The sequence below is a fragment of the Cupressus sempervirens genome, chromosome 7, assembly GCF_028749045.1.
Source record: "Cupressus sempervirens isolate cs-2001-9-10 chromosome 7, ASM2874904v1, whole genome shotgun sequence".
Lineage (NCBI taxonomy): Eukaryota > Viridiplantae > Streptophyta > Pinopsida > Cupressales > Cupressaceae > Cupressus > Cupressus sempervirens.
The window spans coordinates 722,593,519-722,612,781 of record NC_143124.1 but is presented as its reverse complement, the minus strand read 5'-3'; the positions used below and the strand labels follow the sequence as shown (position 1 = coordinate 722,612,781).

Here is a 19,263-nt window from a genome sequence, read left to right as displayed (position 1 = left end):
ATCATAACATATCAAATGGTTGGCTGCTTCCAAACAAACACAATAGCTATGAAGCAACTATGGAAAATAGCATGTGACCTCTCAAATTCTGAGATGATTTGTTTTGTGTCTCCTCCGCCTAATAGTCTCCAGATTTCTTTTTGAGTTGCATGTAAGTCCATAACAATAACTTTCCACGTTTCTGTAACTTACTATCCAAATCATTTCATGCTAACAATAACTTTCTCAAAAGATTTTTTCCCTTCATCCAAGACTACAGCTCAGAAACATGAAATGGTTCTTGAAAGAAAACCACTCTGAATACTTCACAAGAATTTTATATGTAATATAGCAAACCACTCTGAATACTTCACAAGAATTTTATATGTAATATAGCAAGCATTAAATCAGCTTCTTGGCACTATTAGCAATTTGATCTCCTTCAAATGTATTGATTTAAAAATAAAATCGCACTAAAGCCAATAGATTTAAACTAGTGATATATCGGCTTCACCCATTGATTCCATAATTCTTCTAATATCCAATTGTCCTATTCTGATTCTCAATCTTGCCCAACCTGGCTCTGATACCATGTTAAATCTAGAACCAGAAATGCATAGAAATAACATGCAAAAATCTTAAAAGACACAAGAATTTTATCCTAGGAAAACCCTCCAACCTGAGGGAATAAAAAACCCAGTCACACTCAAAATTGATTCTTTATTGAATAATCAATGAGAATGTTAACACTTAACAATCACCAATAGAATGTCTTTTATAAATATATATATATATATAGGCTTCTTAACATGTAAAGCATACAAAATATCTTCTACAATCACCAATGAGCGCATATAATAACCACAAAGTGAATATTCACCAACAATATCTACGAAAATAAAACATCAGCCATGGCACACTTTCTTCAAACCAGTATATACCCTGAATGACAATCACCGTGATCTCAAATCAAGCTCAACTACTGAATCGTCAAACATAGGAGAATACCAAAAGATCAAGAAACTAACTTAAGGCATGAACAGTCAACAGATACTATAAAATGTTGTTACATATTCAAAAGCTTTCAATCACACAATGACTTTAATCACTGTCATCAATGATGGGGTCCTCCACATAGATGAAAGGTTCCATTCTAGAGCTTGAACAGCCAGGACAACAAGTGTCTATAACAAATACGATATGAAAGAAGGTAGCATGCGAGGAATAAGTCTGTCAAAAGGCATGAATTGTTGACAGGTAAAAACATGAGCCATTCTATAACCAAACTGGCATGACATAATACAACAGTTACCAAGAAAAAAATGAGCTAGAGATGGCACTCTTTTATGCCTCCAAGGAACAATACTACAGCATATAAAAGAACCAATAAGAATAGAAGACTTCTGCTATCATGAAATTCTACAAACACAATCACATTGATGCTACAGTTTATGTAGTTCTACAAATACAACTAGATAACCTTCTTCAATGAGTTGTAGACATGAACATACATGAGCATCTGCAATATCACTGCTGACGAGACAACAATTTCAGATAGGAATAACCATTGCGGGTATGGAGATAGCTCCTGCAGCTACCTAACTTCAACACTTAGGAGCCAAGAGGTTAGTTAGCCTTGACTCAGTCGACTTGAGATTTGTTTGGAGGAGGGCAATTTGTTGTTTAGTTTAATTAAAGGAGTCAATTTGTAGGTCTGCCTTGAGTCATTTAACCCAAGTGGTTTGGTCATTTAGTTGTTTGGTTTGCTTATATTTAGGTGTCTACTTCAGTTAGTTTAGTCTACAAAAATCCCAAATTATGGTAAAGGCAATGCATTGTACAACACAATAGTGTTTTCCCGAGAGATTTGTTCAGTTCATTTCTTGGATCTCTCTATGAAGTTCCCTTAAATTGGAGATCATTCCTAATAACCATATTTTTTTTAAAGGAATTGTCCTAAATTTGGAATGAGATCATATATTGTGTTTTGGAGTACTTGAGTCTTTCATTACAACATTTACTCACACTTGATTGCTTCAAGTCATTGGAGTCTTCGAGGAGAAGTTAGAGCTAGTAAAAATCTTATGCCTGCTTCAATGCCAATGTGGTTTCTCTAAACCCATTATGAGCTTCATTGCTTATGGACCAAAATGAAATATTAAAAAGAAAAGGCAGTATTAAAAGAAATGAAAGAAAGTCAATAGCAAGGAAGTAAGTTGGCTCGTGCAATTGGCATGCTCCCATTGATCCTGAATTTTGACTGTCCAACCTAAATCAAAAGAAAAATGAGAAAAGGTAATAAAACTTTACTGCATTTTGACATGCTAAACTTACTGTACTCCCGCCTGTCCAGCAATCCTGACCATCAGCACTCAACACGCCAGCAATCCTCAAAGCGTGCCTTGCTTTTACAAGATCACCATGCAAGTCTCCAACTAAAACAGGTATGTCATAAATAAGTAGAGTTACTTTACTGTTAATAAAAGTAGTTGTTGGACATATACAATTTAAACTTTAAAATAATGTACAATTACTGAAGAGATAAAACATAATCAAGGCCTGGAATTTTTAAGTGCTTGCAAAAATAATTGCTTCCACTTAGAAGAACTGCATGCATGTATCATATTCTAAATCTAAGACTGATGTAACTAACAGTTAAAAGCTTCATTTTCTCTGGATGTGGAGTGACTGGACTAATTGCTTCAAGGAAGCATACCCAAAGTATGATGCACCCACAATTCTATATTAAGTTTTTCAAACGAAATCTTAAATTGACCTGCATGTGCTATTTATTTAAGAAACAATCAAAATGAGCATAGAGTATTGATTATTCCAATCACAAGGCAATACCCAAGTGCTAACGGTCAAATCGTTTCCACTCCTTCGAAAAGACATCTGTGGACTTCAAAGGCCTGTCAAGTGATATTTCATTAATCGGTTCCCTTATTTTAAAATTAAAAAGACACTGTGTATCTTAAGTTTGCTTGGAAATGTTTTACAGTAAATTTGATTTGTAAACTAATGCAGAAATAAGAGCATTTAGGTGAGAACCAGACCACATGGATGCAGACTCCTGGACTGATAACAAGTTTGAAAACTACATGAAGCATTTCAAAAGCAAGATGAGTATTTTAAGTGCATATATTGATGGTCAGTTATTGATATTAAGAAATTTGAAAAATTCTGCCATGGAAACACCTACCCAACCAGCATGGAAGTCCACTGAACTAAGGGATCCTCTTAGGTGTCCTTATATAATGTTGGTGCACAATGTTTTAGGTTCCCAAATCCTTAAAGCCAGCCCATTCTCTAAGTGCCAGGGGTGTCAAACTCAGAGCAACCTCTAAGTTATGTTTCAAGCAGGGTAACACTGCACCAATTTTTTAGAGTGGATAATCCCTCCTTCACTTTGGTCTCAACTAGACCCAAAAAGGGCTTCTCTAGAGGTATTTTTAACAGGATTGATCAGAACTCAAGACGTACAAATAAAAAAACATACAGTAGTACCCAATGTATGCTTGATCCCAAAGTTGTCACTATAATAAAGACTAAACTAATGCACACAAGACCTCTTACTAAGCTCAGAAGCACATCAGTACACAACCACAAAATGTGGATATGTCGAACATGATTCTCCAAAATGATAACAATTATGAATTGCTGAATACACTTCCCTAGTTATAATATAGAATCATGAAGTGCATACAAACTACCTACTACCCCTAATCTAATGGTGAATGACGTTTTCGTTTTAGATGCATGGCAGATTATTAGCTTCTAGGACCAGTGACTATTCATTGGATTACAAATTCCATGAGAGATTACAAGGGAAACCAAAGGGCTATGAGTTGAGCAAATACATACACTACAAATAATGATATTAAGCAACTCACCATTCTTAGTTTTCCATTCCGAACTACAAAATACATATATAATGAAGAAATGAACATTACAAAGCCTGCAATGCATTTGAATGCTGCCCTATTAATCAAATATTCATTACAGGAAAATCAAAAAAAACAAAGAAAACCAAGAGGACTCTTTTCGGTTTGTTGGTCACATTGGTGGATCTCTATGGTTGTGAAGTTTGGGTTGGCAGCATATCAAATTGCGGATGAGACAGCTAGAAAGAATTCAGAAGTACCTGATCAGTACTAGCTTCAAAGTTAATACCTCCATACCTTACAATATTCTTTTGGCGGAGGCTAGGACTATTGGAGATTGTAGCTGCGATAGAGATCTTTATCTCTAGAAATATGGGCATTATTATCATTATGGTCACCTTCAGCTGAAGAGGACACTTATGATAATAATTGTAATATTATATATCGAGACATGTGTCTTATGACATGCATTGAGGCATGCATGTGGAAATACGAAGACTTATGTTTTGGGAAATTAAAGTGACCTTCAGTTGTAATTTGAAGAGTCTCTCTATTTGTTATATATATCGCATCAAGAGATAAGCATTGTACAGTTGAACATTTATGATCAATAAAGTGTTATTTTGTTGTGTGGCTGGGTTTTTCCTTTCAATTTTGGAAGGGTTTTCCCAGGGTAATTTTGTGTCTCTTGTATCTACTTTGGCTATTTCTTATTTGTTGTTTATGTTAATTTCTGGGCTAATATCTAACATAATATCAGAGCCAAGTTAATATCAGCAATAGGAAATGTTGAAAAAGTCCTAGAGCAAAGATTTTTTTTTATTTTGTAATATTTCTGTTACTGGTTATTTTCACATCTGCTAGCCATTCTCTATTCTTTGCTACCATTGGTTGTTTGTCTTCTTCTGTGAGAATTCTTCAATCATTTCTCTTCGTAATTCCATGGTGGCTGAAGACTTTATTTTCTTCATGCCAGTGCTAATTTTTATTACTGTGTGATCTCACTGTGATGATTTGGCTTCTCTAGAGTATTGTTCACAGTATCAAGGTTTTTGTGTATGTCTTCTTATCCTTGCTGGCAGGCTTAGTGGATTATCTCACTCACGTTTTTCTGCTCACATCTCTTCATTCATGAAAAGTCATATCACTTTATCAAGGTTCTCTCTTGTGTTCATCGGAAGGCTTCAGATTTATCTTCACGGATCGACCATCATTCTGTATTTTGGATGAGTCAATGTTGTTGCACAAGTCAATCTAAGTGTGTTGAGGTTACTCGTTTCTTAAAAGATGTCGTGATATCAGTTGAATGTTTTTGAGTTTGTACTTCCGTATATGCATTGACGTAGTCGGTTACGTTGATTATCTTTGTCTCCATGTGCGCTCAAGTGAAATCCCTTCGAATTCTTGGATAATCTAGTCAAGATGAATGGAAGAAAAATTTACTCTTCTTGATGGCATATCCGTGACATGCATCGTGTCTTTTGATTGTATCTTCCATTCTGATCATTTCTGCAATGTTTGTTGTTGTATTGCCTTCTTTGGTTATGTGTAAAAGTTAGCATATATGGTGGAGATTTATCTGCTCTCTTTGTTTATGATCGTGCAAATCATACCCGTTTTTTGTTTATGATTGTTCGGGCTCTATATTTATTTCTTCTCATTTTTGTTAAATCTAACTTATGGTAAATTGGCCTAGCAATCCTTAGTGGGGTGTTATCAAACGGGACCTAGAGGATGAGTTCAAAGTCTTTGGCGTACTACGAAGACTATTCTACAATCTAATGAAGAATTTTGATTATTGAGGAAAAATGTTCTAATTTGATCAAGTATCCATTGCACTGTCAAAATCCTCGAGAAGTGTTTGTAGTTGTCAAGATGGGAACTAGTGTGCAAGTCACTTCATTGAGCAGCGTTCATTCAAGAATCCTCGCCCTGTTATCTCCTCTCTATTGACGGTTTCAATGTTTTGTTAGTTTGTGTTTGGAGTGATTTCCTTGACATCGAACAACTAAAGCCTCTACGAAGTCTAAAGTCAAGAGGGGAGTACAATGGCATTTTTGTCAAAGGCAAACAAATTCCTCCTCTAACATCCATGCGAGTTCTGGATTTGCCATTATAATTTTGAGCTGTGAAATGATTGGGGTTGCTTTTACCGGGTTGGGGAAAATTCTTATTTTGAGTTTCCTTTGATTATGGCGGCTCTACAAGGAAAAGTAAGGTTGCCTATTGTTGTTGGTGAGGATTTATTTGAAGTTATTGTCAAAACTAGTTGCTATTGAAATATTCAGAGCTCTATTCAAGACAGGCTTAGGAGTCTATTAGGTGTTGTCACATGGAGTGAAGAGTTTGAACTAGTGAAAACTATTTTTGTGTCATCACCAAAAGGAAGACTATAAGAGATAAGTATTTATGATCGTAAGTTCTTAATATATAAATAGTATATGCTATTGGTACCTATGATTGATTGATCTTAATCTCCATTGGTTGCAGAACACGATTAGATTATGCAGCCTGAAGGAGAATGTTGCTTTATAGGGGGATGTTTAGCTTCAAAGGGAGGTTTCATTTGCTATCTTCTTTGCATAATCAAAGTAGCTTTTGATTTAGAGGGAGTCCTTGGATCCCCGCCACTCTTTCATATGTTAGTACTGTAGATTTTGAGACTCTTGTTGGAAAAGTGTTTCAACTATGACTTTATGAGTTATTATCACATGAAATTAAAAATAAGTTTTAAGGACAACCTGATAACTCTTTCACTTATGACAGATTCATAGTGAACATCACGTAGAGAGAGTCCATGACATCATCACGTTGAAAGATTTCGTGATCGGAATTAGAAGTTATGTTGAAAGAGTCCATGACTATCACGTTGAGAGAGTCCGTGATAAAAATGCTAGTTGCAGACCTTACTAACTTGTCATGTTGAGAGATTCCATGACAACATCACGTTGAGAGAGTCCATTATCAAAGTTGATTGTGATTCTTGCAGAATTGTCATGTTGAGAGATTCCATGACAGCATCACGTTGAGTGAATCTGTGATGAAAGTTGGTTGTGATTTTGTAGGTTTGTCATGTTGAGAGATTCCATGACAGCATCGCGTTGAGTGAGTCAATGATGAAAGTTGAATGTGATTTTTGTAGGTTTGTCATGTTGAGTGATTCTATGAACTATGTTTTGGATTTATGTGATCAAAATTTATCATTGACATTTTTCGGTTGCAGCCCAGTGTGACTGTTTAGCTAAAGATATCTCTCTCACTAAGAGGGAGTGTTGAAGATTGTAGCTACAAAAGAGACCTTCATCTCTAGAAATATGGGTGTTATTATCGTTATGGTCACCTTCAGCTGAAGAGGAAACTTATGCTAATAATTGTAATATTAAATATCAAGACATGTGTCTTATGACATGCGTTGAGGCATGCATATGGAAACACGAAGAGTCATGTTTTGGGAAATTAAAGATACCTTTGGTTGTAATTTGAAGAGTCTCTCTATTTGTTATATATATATATATATATATATATATATATCGCATTAAGCGATAAGCATTGTACAGTTGAACATTTATGATCAATAAAGTGTTATTTTGTTGTGTGGCTAGGTTATTCCCTTCAATTTTGGAAGGGCTTTCCTAGGATAATTTTGTCTCTTGTATCTATTTTGGCTATTTCTTATTTGCTACTTATCTCAATTTATGGGCCAATATCTAACAGGCACTTTTCCATTGGAGCGATCAGCAATAACTCGGTTACTTATTTATCAAAGAAACTTGATAACTCACATAACCGACACTGGCCAAAAATTGTGCAGGATGAGGATCTTGACCTTAGAAAGAAAACTTGGATGAAGCAAAATACAAAGTGGTTGAATAAATGGAACATTAAGCTTCAGAAGTGTCCTAATACAAATGTGGACATAAAAAAGTTTGTCATAGAAAAAGTTACAGAGTGACATGTGGACTAATAAAACTGGTCGGAAAAAGGCATCCACATTCAAGAGTTCAACCCAACAGGGGAGCATGGTGAGAAAGCATATTTAGAGGGTACTATCAAAGGGAAAGCAAGGTTGTTAGTGGCACAATTGAGGATGGGATCACATCATCTCAAATGCAAGACAGGTAGATGGAAGAGACCCAAAGAGGTTTGGGAGGAGAGAATTTGCAAGTTTTATAGGACGAGAGCAATCGAAACTTAATGGCACTTTCTCATGGAATGTGCAGTTTATCACAACATTCCGACTCAAAATGATATCATCTTAAAGGCTGACAACATGCACAGCTTATTCGAGGAGGATAAGATCAAACAAACTGCTGGTTTTTTGGTTAAGATTCATGAAAGAAGACCAGATATGGAAAAGGATATGGAGATAGCTTAAGGCTGTCAGCTTTGTCTTGGTCCCTTAGGTTGTTTATTCTCCTAGACGCCATTAAAATCATTCATTCATCCATACCAACAAAGTGGCAAGAGGACGCCCTAAGCTAGAATTTTTGTAAAGATCTACAAATGGAAGTTTGGAGAATTCAGCTACAAGATTTACAATATTAACCTCCTTGAGATTTATAGAAAAAAAATTGCTCTAATGCCAACCAAATTTGCACAAGTTGAAACCCTAGAGGCTCCCTTGACTTCCAATTGCTTGGAAAACAGAAAATGGCCAACCTATTTTTTTGGAAAATGAACTAACATACATAGCACTTTGTTGGTTGCCCTATTGCTTCAGGAGTTGAAGAAGACTTGCAGGTTGCAAATGATGCATGTTAAACAAGATTAGATCCTACAAAATCCAAATGGAGACCATCCATCTCAAAAATATAACTATCACATTAATTATGATGTGAAATTGTGTGTAAATTTGTACCATTGAGGTGAACAACTATTTTGGGGTGGAAAAACACCCTTAAGGAAGAGTAGTATCATAGAGAATCAGGTCATTAATGACGACCAGGCTTGAGCAAGGAAGCGGGTGGGAATGAAAATTAAAAAATGTATGAGTTGCAAAGTTTAGGGTTGTTTGGAATCAAGGATCAAGGATGCCTTATAACCCACACCAAAGACATGAAAATCAAAATACCCTCTCATCACCAAATCTAAAATAATTAAGGAAATAATAGAAGTCGGACATTGGGGATACTTATAACCCATAGAAATCATTGAGGATCAAGGGCCAAGAGTACACCATACCTTATGATCAAAGAAAACAAATAAGAATATCTCCATCCACCAACTCCTAAAAGATAAAAGGATTGAAACATCAAGAGTTGGGGATTAGGGATATTAATCATCCCATGGGGATGCAAGTAAAGATAGGTTCGTGTACATGTAGATTAAGATTATTTCAGATTAGAGAATATATAAATTCTCAATTTCAGAATCTTACTGACTTGATGATTGATAAAGTGCAGAATCAAACTTCACTATATATGGCTTTGATTTACTTCAAAACTTTATATTTGTACTGTTGTATCAAAGATGAGAAATGTTCAAATGACTGAATCACTTATTATTCTCCAGATCTTGCATAGTATTTATTGATTTTGATACTAGCAAGAATGAATTCATTTGAATATATAAATCATATGAAAAGGTACGGGGGTGAATGGGCATGTCTCTAATTAGAGACATGACCAATCATCACCGTATGTTCTCATAGATAATTAGCACTTAACAAATGCTAATGGCGATTGGTTTCTATATGTACAGATTCACTGATGTGCATTACCCGCACATAATACTAGCATGATCGACAACGTTTATTAGCCAAACATGGATTGGCTTCTGCAGTAAGGCTGATAATCACATGGAATGTGATTTGAACTTCTCACAAATGAAACATATATCTGCATCGATCAGATTCAGAGATCAATAACAGAATAATATTGAATTACTCCATTGATATATATATATATATATATATATATATATATATATATATATATATATATATATATATATATATATATATATATATACACACACACATAGAGAGAGAGAGAGAGAGAGAGAGAGAGATTAGTCACAGAAATCGTCTGACCGAAGCTATATACTTCAACACTCCCTCTTATCTAAGGAAGACAAGGAATATATATTTCCTAAGATACTGATTCTTCTTGCATAGGCTAGGCTTCCGCATCCGAAGCAGACGAATACGTGGTGCTTCCAAAAGCTCTGTGAAAGCTGGCCGGAAGCCAACCATAGGCCAGGTTCTGATAGCACCCGCAAGCCCAATGGCCAATAATGTAAAGAAAACCCCAAAAAAAACTTTGGTTCCCTATTATGCATGTGCCTAAATTGATTTTTTAGGTTATTTTTTCCTATGAAACCCTAAAACGACCCTAAAGGTGAATTTATTCACAAATCATTTTGGAACATGACCTATTTGAACTTATTGTCCAAGACTAAACTCTTATGTTGGACAAGCACATATTGATATATCATATGAATTTTAAAATATCTTGAATTTTGATAAAGGGTGAAGTATCATAGTCATACTATTAAATTATTTGTTTTTGTATGTTTCTTGCATTTCTTTGCATATATATATATATATATATATATATATATACAAGTTTCCTCGCGCATCCGCATCCAAATAAAAAGTTCTTGCATCCCGTATCCGCTTCCGGAATACGCTCCGGAATCCGCATTTGAATCAGTTACTTAGTATATTTTAATAAGTTCACCTTAGTTGGATGAGTAATATCACCTAACTTGTGATATCAAAGGATATAATATGTTTAAGAACATCAAGTCACATGACATTCTTCTTATATGTATATCCAAATTATGGTATGTGCACTAACATCAAGTATCATGATGTCTACCATAATTGATCATGGCATATCTATAGATATTACATCTCATAATATCCACCATGATTATCTCATAAAGAACATAATGATATAATATAGATATCACATCTGATGATATCTATCTATCAAAATGTTCAAGCAATACTAACTATCATGACATGTACATGAATATCAAGTCACGTGATATTCATCATAGTAGTGAACATTGTAAAGTCATCACCTTACAATGTTAGATACAACTGTATATTATCAGAAAGATCGTCATCCTTAGTAATGTACACAGGTGAGCCATAAAGTCATAGAGTCACACATATGACAAAAGAGTTTACACATTAAACATCTTTTAAATGTATATATAATAGTACAAAAATAATGAGACTTAATCTCAATAACTTACATTTTGACCATTCCAAGTTTCTTTATGAAGTGTTCAAATTTAACTCTAGAAAGAGGCTTGGTGAGAATGCCTGCTATTTGATCACTTATACTAATATTCTCCAATTGGATCGCATTCCTTTCTACCATATCTCTCACATAGTGGTAAGGAGTCTCTATATGTTTAGATCGATCATGGAACTCTAGATTCGCTAAGAGCTTAATACAACTTTGATAGGTTTCAGGGGCCAAATAGTCTCACAATCAACTTTCAAAGCCAAATTTCTTCTCTGGCTCCCATAGCGGTTGCGATGTATTCGGCTTCTGTAGAACTATGTGCTACTGAAGACTATTACCTACTTATTCAAGAAATCGTGGCTAATCCCAAACTGAAACAACATCCAACCCAATCAATCACACTTCCAACCCAATCTAAATTAGATATTCCATGTAGATCTAGGTCAACTTTCATATAGTTGAGACCATATCCAATAGTACCCTTTAGGTACCTCAATATATGTTTTGCAGCAACTAGGTGTATCTCCCATGGGTCACACATAAACTGACTCAATGCATTCACTACACAGCAAATACCAAGTTGAGTGTTAACCAAGCACGTCAATGATCCAATAATCTGTATATAAAGGGTAGGATATGCAAATTTGGATTATATTGCTGCGTCTTTTAACTTATGTAAGTTGGTTTCCATGGGTATGGACATCGGTTTACAATTTAACATCCCAAATCTTTTCAGAATATCAATAGTGTATTTTCCTTGATTCAAAAGAAGACCATCAAGTTTCTATCAGACTTCCAAACCTAGGAAGTAGTGTAAAATACCCAAGTCATTCATAGTGAATTCTGAAGCCAAATCCCTTTTACATTGAATAATAAGGCGCTCTTCTCCTGTAATTAGCAGGTCATCAACATATAGGATTAGTATTAACATGTCACCTTTAATAATTTTAAAGTAGCGATTTGAGTCTGCCCTGTAAGATAGCTGTCAATCCTTTGATACCAGGCTCAAGAAGCCTATTTGAGTCCGTATAGGGCTTTCTTCAATTTGCATACATGTGAGTCTGCATTATGAATCACAAAGCCTTCAGGTTGTTCTAAATAGACTTCTTCTTTGATGGTCCTGTTCAAAAAAATATAGTTTTCACGTCCACCTGGTATATCTTCCAACCTTTAGCTGTTGCAATAGCTATGATTTCTCTAACAGAAGTATATCTAGCAACATGTGCAAATGTCTCCTCGTAATCAATACCTTCCTTTTGAGAGAACCCTCTAGCAACAAATCATGCTTTATGTTTCTCTATACTACCATTTGCAGCATGTTTAATTTTGACGAGCCATTTGGAGGAGACAACAGATTTCTCTTTAGGTCTAGGTACTATATCGCATACATCATTTTTAAAGATGGATTTGTACTCTTCTATCGTGGCATCTTTCCATAATTGACATCTGAGAGCTTATGTTACACTAGTAGGTTCTGAGTTCAAGATTTCGCTCATTAAGGGCACATAGCTTGAGAATTTTTACAGGTATCATACTTTCCCTACAGGTTCCTTTGGGTGCTACAAAGTTTTCAGCATCCTCAACAATTGCCCAAAGTGGTATTTTCTTATTGTTGGTCATTTAATTTCCCTCTTGATGCTTCCTCTGATTCTCAAGATCAATTTGGTTTTCATTTGAGATTTCATCTGGGTACTCCCTCTGAATCTCAGGAGCAGAGTCTTCCCATGTTGTTAGGCGATTCCTGGTTTTCTAACTCATTTGAACTCCTTGCCCTTTTGAAGACAATGTCTTCCTCAAATATGACATCTCTACTAAGTTCTATTTGTCTTTGTCCAGGTATGTAGATCCTGTAGGCTTTTGAGGTTTCACTGTAGCCTAAAAAATTCCTTTCCTCCCAAAAGGTTCTAGTTTTGACCTCTTCTCTTTAGGCACATGAATATACACAGGGCAACCAAATATGCTAAGATGGCTTATGTCACATTTTAGATTAGTAAAAGCCTCTTCAAGAGTTTTATTATCAAGGTGTGAATGTTTTGGATGTAAACGGTTGTTCTAGATGCTTCTAGCCACAATGAGGCATCTAGATTTTGGTCATACATCATTGATTTCATAGCCTCCACAATAGATCTATTTTCCTCTCAGCTACCCCATTTCATTGAGGATTATAGGGTATAGTGAACTCCCTCTTAATCTCGGCATTACCACAAAATTCTTTAAAGATTTTTCAAGTGTATTATTTCCCATTGTTTGGTCTTGGTGTTTTAAATTTCTTTCCAAAAGAGTTTTCTATTAGGGCTTTTAACTCTTTGAATCTTTTAAGGATCTCTTATGATTCTTTACACTTAAGGAAGTAGATCCAGGTCTTTCTGGAGAAATCATCCACAAAAATTACATAATATAGCTTAGTTGTCGATTCGTGAAACGAATCCAATTCGGGCACATGAATCGGATCCACGGATTTGGGATTTTTTTTTTCCCAATTGTGATTCGTGGAGAATTCGTGTGTGTGTGTATATATATATATATATATAGATACTACAAAATAATAGAAATATACATAATTCTAAAACTAAATCATTTCATAGTATGAATCTATGATTCTAGTATGGATCTAAGAATCTAGTATACTTGATAATTGATATATTTTCACAATTATAAAGAAAATCAACACATTCACATTGAATTACTGAATTACAAAATGAAATTATGATCCTTGAGGATCCTCGAGTTGTTGCTTGGATCCTTGAGGATCCAAGCAGGATCATTGATTTTGCCTGTAGATCCATCAGGATCTGCAAACTGCGAATCTTGACGAATCCACATGCAGAATCAAGGATCTTGCCCGAATCCTCAAGGATCCAAGCACGAATCCAAATCCGGCCCGTCTAGGACAAATCCAGCAACTAAGTAATATAGGGAACCTCCCATGGAAAGGATTGACAAAGGTCCACACGAGTCAGAGTGAACTAATTCCAATATTATTTTAGTTCTACTCAAACTATTTTAAAAAGATCCCTTAGGTTTTTTCCCTAAAGCACACCCTTTACATGTCCCACTATGAGTTGGATTTAGTTTGGCTAGTCTTGTTACCAATTTTTCCATCGAGGTTACGGCACAAAAGTGAATATGCCCTAATCTTCGATGTCATATCTCACTAGAGTCAAAAGTTTCATGAATGAGTGCTTATTTTGACTCAGTGCAAAGTTTGTATAGGTATCCTTGTCTTATACCTATGGTTTTAGCCTTCTTAAATGTTGAGTTCTTTGGCCATGCCAAAACTTTCCCATCCATGAAGGTGGCCCTATATACATTATCTTCTAGGGCAGATATTGATACTAGATTTCTCTTGATTCCAAGTACAAATAGTACATCTTTTAGTTAAATAGTAATACCTAATTCCAATTTGATGGTACAAGTCCCACTCCTTTTACAGGATGTGCAGAATCATCCCCAATGATTACCTCTTCATCAATTTCTTCCACCATGGTATATAAATGTTCTCGGAATCCAGTGATATGTCTTGTTGACTCACTATCAATTACACAAGTGCTGAATTTGTTTGATACACGATTTGATAGTGGAGTAGAATAGGAACTTCTCATAATCATTTTCCTTATATGTTTTTCCAACTTTAGCATAGGATGCTTGTTTCTTTGTCCTATCAAGGCATTTGACAGGATAGTGTCCGTATTGATCACATCTAAAGCATTGAACTTGAGAGACATCTCTTCTCTGCTTAGATGAAATCTTTCCATGGAATTTTTTTTCCTTTTGCAATTCTTCTTCTTTCCTTTTTTATGTGAATTTGTGTTTAGGACATGAATATTCTCATCTATAGGTTTTTGTTTATATCCTTTTGACATCTATCTTGCTTCTTCTTGAAGGCAATCAGATCTTAACTGATCCAACCTCGGAAGTTTTGGTCTTGCACTTATGCCTTGTAAGAATGACTCTCATGAATTTGGTAAGCCACTTAAAGCTATTAGGAATAACTCTTTGCTATCAATTCCGTACCCAACAGCTGACAGTTGATCCCTCAGTTCGGTTATTCTCATGAAGAATGCATTGACATGCTTATGTGATTCATTTGTCTTTTGAGTGCTAGGGTTCTACCAGTGTTATTTATTTCAAATATGCTCTCAAGGGATTTGAACATAAGATATGTAGTCTCTCGATTTACCAATATAGGTACTATGTGATCCCTAACAGCATCTACTATTAGTTTCATGGCCTTTTCATTATTCTCAATCCATTGGGATTTTTCAGGTTCATTCTCAGGTTTTGTGTTCTTATTTTTCACAAATTGTTCTAATTTATTTTCTTTTAATATCATCATTATCCTTAACTTCCATGAGATGAAATTGTTTGCACCTTCAAGGCGATCCTAAAAGATTGCATTTGACATTTTGAAGAATGGTATGTGACTACAATGTCCAAAGGTATTAATCTGCTATCTCAAACTTAATCAGATCTTCCTTAACTTGGCTCTGAAACCATGATGTAAGTAAATGTAGATTAAGTTTGTTTCAGATTAGAGAATATTAAACTTTTCAATTTCAGAATCTTACTGATTTGATGGTTGATATATTGCAGATTCAAACTTCAATATATATGGCTCTGATTTACTCTGGAACTTTATATATGTACTTCTGTGTCAAAGATGAGAAATGTTCAAATGACTGAATTGTTTATTATTCTCCAGATCTTGCTCAGTATTTATTGATTTTGATACTAGCAAGACTGAATTCATTTGGATATATAAATCATATGAAAAGGTACGGGGGTGAATGGGCATGTCTCTAATTAGAGACATGACCAGTCATCACCGTATCTTTTCATAGATAATTAGCACTTAACAAATGCTAAAGGTGATTGGTTTGTATATGCAGCGATTCACTAATGTGCATTACCCGCACACAATACTTGCATGATCCACAATGTTTATTAGCCAAATATGGATCAGCTTCTGCAGTAAGGCCTATAATCACATGGAATGTGATTCGAACTTCTCACAAATGAAAGATATATCTGCATCGGTCAGATTCAGCGATCAATAACAGAATAATATTGAATTACTCCATTGATATATATATATATATATATATATATATATTTATTTATTTATTTATTAGTCACAGAGATCGTCTGACCAAAGCTATATATACTTCAACCGTTTGAACTCACAGACCTAATAAGATAACATAAAGCAAAATGTCAAGGATCAAGAGTTAAGGATACTTTAAAACCACGCCCGTTGGTATCAAGTAAAGGTAATCAGATATTCCTAAAGCTCATTCTGCTAAGAGCAAAGAGAAATCTCAAGGCTCCGTTCAGTCTGCCAAAGCTTTACAGGAAGAATTTCTGAAGCATTTTGCAAAATGCAATCAATACGCTTACATCAAGAATGTGGCTTACCAAGATTCTTGAGATAAGAAGTAAAATAAATGCAGATTAAGAAACATCATGGCAGCTATACTTGAGAAAATTCCTATACTCAAGCCCTCGCACTAGACACAATGTTTTCTCTAGGTAAGGTTTTGAGTGCTTTGTGCATTAGGTTGCTGTCTTCTTCACTTTACTGTCAAGGATATTAAGTATTTAGTCAATAATCCATAAACAACTGTGCCCACATCTCAATACGTGGAGTATTTTCAAAGATTTGAATGAAGATGTTGGGTGCTGATAGAGAATACACGTATTAATATCCTCAATGACCTGAAGCCTCTCAATTTTCCATCTACTAATGGTGATGACAGTAAGGTTTGTTCAGGTCAGTCAAGATTAGTGACTTAAAGATGTAGCTTTTGAAGAAATTCAGCTGAATTCCTGCTGTTTGTAGCAATAGCTGCAAGTTATCCTACGTGTTCCTGCTAGGATGTTGTGTATATGTATGCATATTCTATTTAGTATCAATATGGAGATTATTTGCAATCCTAATCGTGGCAAATTGACAAGTGACAGAAATCAGTACTTGTCAATGTGGTTTTCACTAGTCCATCTTTCTTTTAATGTATTACTTACTGAAGCAAAGAATAATAAACATCTGCTTTGGTTTGGTTGCTTAATAGACCCTCCAGTATGAAACCCGGACTGAATAATCCAAAAAAAATAATAGAATAAGCTTACTAATAGTGCAATCAATCTTGCGGAACAACTTCATATTAGATTAAATAGGATAAGATGAGTATAACTTCCAGTCAAACTGTGTTTTCTTTAATGGAAATTTAAGTTCTGTCCATGAGTGTCAAATTTGAAATAGAGTACCCGCTTTTTGTTTGACTGTCTTGATTCAAGAACTAATGTACAACATTTTGAATGCAAATGCGGAACAACTTTCTACTAGATTAAATAGGATAAGATGAGTATAACTTCCAGTCAAAGTGCATTCTTTATTAGAAGTTTAAGTTCTGTCCATGAGAATTAAATTTAAAATAGAGTCCCCGATTTTTGTCCGACTGTCTTGATTCAAGAATTCATGTCCTACATTTTGAATGCAAATGCCTGTGCAATTGTGCGTATATATAGAACAGGTCTAAAGAAAATTTGTTTGATCTTCATTTTCATTAGAGATCTTTCAGAATCCTTGTTTCCTTAGATATTTTTGAGAAGGTCCATCTACCACTTCCATTGAATTAGAAGGATAAGTTTTTTCTTAGTTTGTAGTCATGAATGACGTTGGCAGGATGTTCTAATTTGGTGTCGCCGACATGCTTCTAGCACCAAAGTAGTTTTTTGTCTTCGATTTTTCAGTTATTTCAGAGGTTGCACTAATAATCAATGCATCAATTTTTTGGAATAAAATGTTATTTTTCTTTAGGGAAAGAGTGTGTACATTTTTACATTAGCGGCGGAAATAAGTTGAAAACTTTAGAAAACTTTCTCAGGGGCTAAAAACATTCTCAAATTAGTCTATGCAAAACTTGTCGACTTGAGGGCTAAATTTACAGAGCACTAAAATTAAAATTCTCAACAATTGTAAGGTGCCACAACTACAATTAAGATTCCAAATTACAGAATTGGTCTCTTTAAAATCTGATAATATCTAAAATGAAGAAATTGGGTTACCTGCTACAATCCGACGACCGGGTGCCGAAACAAAGGTGGGAGGTTCTCCATCCCTTTGAATTTGTTTCAGGTTTGATTGTCTCGCTTTAGTAATTTGTGCCCCTCCTCCTTCTTCGGCTTCGGATCCTCCTACTACAATTCTCGCCACTGTGAGTAATTCAGCGTCCTTCCTTCTACATTTTTTAAATATTAATTTACTTCTATTTGAGCTTGATTTTGCATGACTAGATTCATTGCAAATGGGAAGAAAAGGAGACGATCTGGGCATAGAGCAGAATTTGGAGGCCATTCCTCTACACACCACCCCAGGCCCAAAATTATCAGATACATTCCTCGGCTGTTTAAATTCACTCGTTACGAACAAAAAAGAAAAAGAAAAAAGGAAAAATATATTATGGCTATTAAAATTTATCATGGAATATCATCTGGCTTCTACGTAGAAACGTTTCGCTTCAAGCTATCGTATTAAGTGGTTTGAGTATAAATATGGAGCGGTAAGTTTTATGAGATTTCCAGCGTCTATGTTACCAAAACAAAACAACAATAAACAACAACATTTTTAGGGAGAGGCTTAGCTACAAATAAGGGCCGGTTGGTTTAATTGGATTATGGATAATTTTGTATAAGGAAAATTGTAATTATTTTTTAGATACTTTTATTAGTCCCTTATATAGACAAGGAACTAATGTGGAGCATGCTTCCTTTAATTCTTTTTTCAAATGTGGTCTTAATTTTCTAGAGGTATGATTTTCTTTTAATTCAAAAAATATCAAAAATAAAATATTCTAGAAAGTTTCACTAATTGCAAGTTGTTTAAGAGCTCTTATTAAACCTAAGGTGTGAGGAAAGCAGCTCCAACTAAACCTGATGTGACTATTATTCCAAAGTCATTTTTATTCAAAGCGCAACTGAGGGTCTACCATGGACTTTTGCCTTTAAAATGCATTTCTTGAGGTAAGTGAAAATCACGCTTGTGAGTTAGATGAACAAACACTTTTGAGGAATTCCTAGACTATAATGAAACAACGCTCAAGGACTTGGATGCTCAGATTTTTTACTATAACTTGGATGCTCAATTTTTTTAGAATTCCTTTCTTATTCCTTGCCTTGTGTTCGTGATGAATGGGCTTTAT

The 19,263-nt window shown here is 35.0% G+C and overlaps 1 protein-coding gene across 20 annotated transcripts in view; it reads right to left on the bottom strand.

Moving 5' to 3' along the window:
• Nucleotides 1–18,681, bottom strand: part of SLP1 (Calcineurin-like metallo-phosphoesterase superfamily protein) — a 257,256-nt gene extending 238,575 nt beyond the window's left edge. For 8 of the 20 annotated variants that reach the window (XM_089792688.1, XM_089792690.1, XM_089792691.1 and 5 more), the window contains exons 1-2: nucleotides 18,131–18,629; nucleotides 2,314–2,414 (exon numbers count right to left, since the gene is read on the bottom strand). In XM_089792688.1, coding sequence (XP_089648814.1) covers nucleotides 2,314–2,414; nucleotides 18,131–18,545 — 516 coding nt within the window. In that variant the 5' untranslated portion in view covers nucleotides 18,546–18,629. Of the gene's footprint in view, nucleotides 1–2,313; nucleotides 2,415–18,130 lie in introns of all 20 variants that reach the window. The other 12 variants (XM_089792699.1, XM_089792704.1, XM_089792701.1 and 9 more) reach the window with 6 other exon arrangements.
• Between the last annotated feature and the right edge of the window lie 582 nt (nucleotides 18,682–19,263).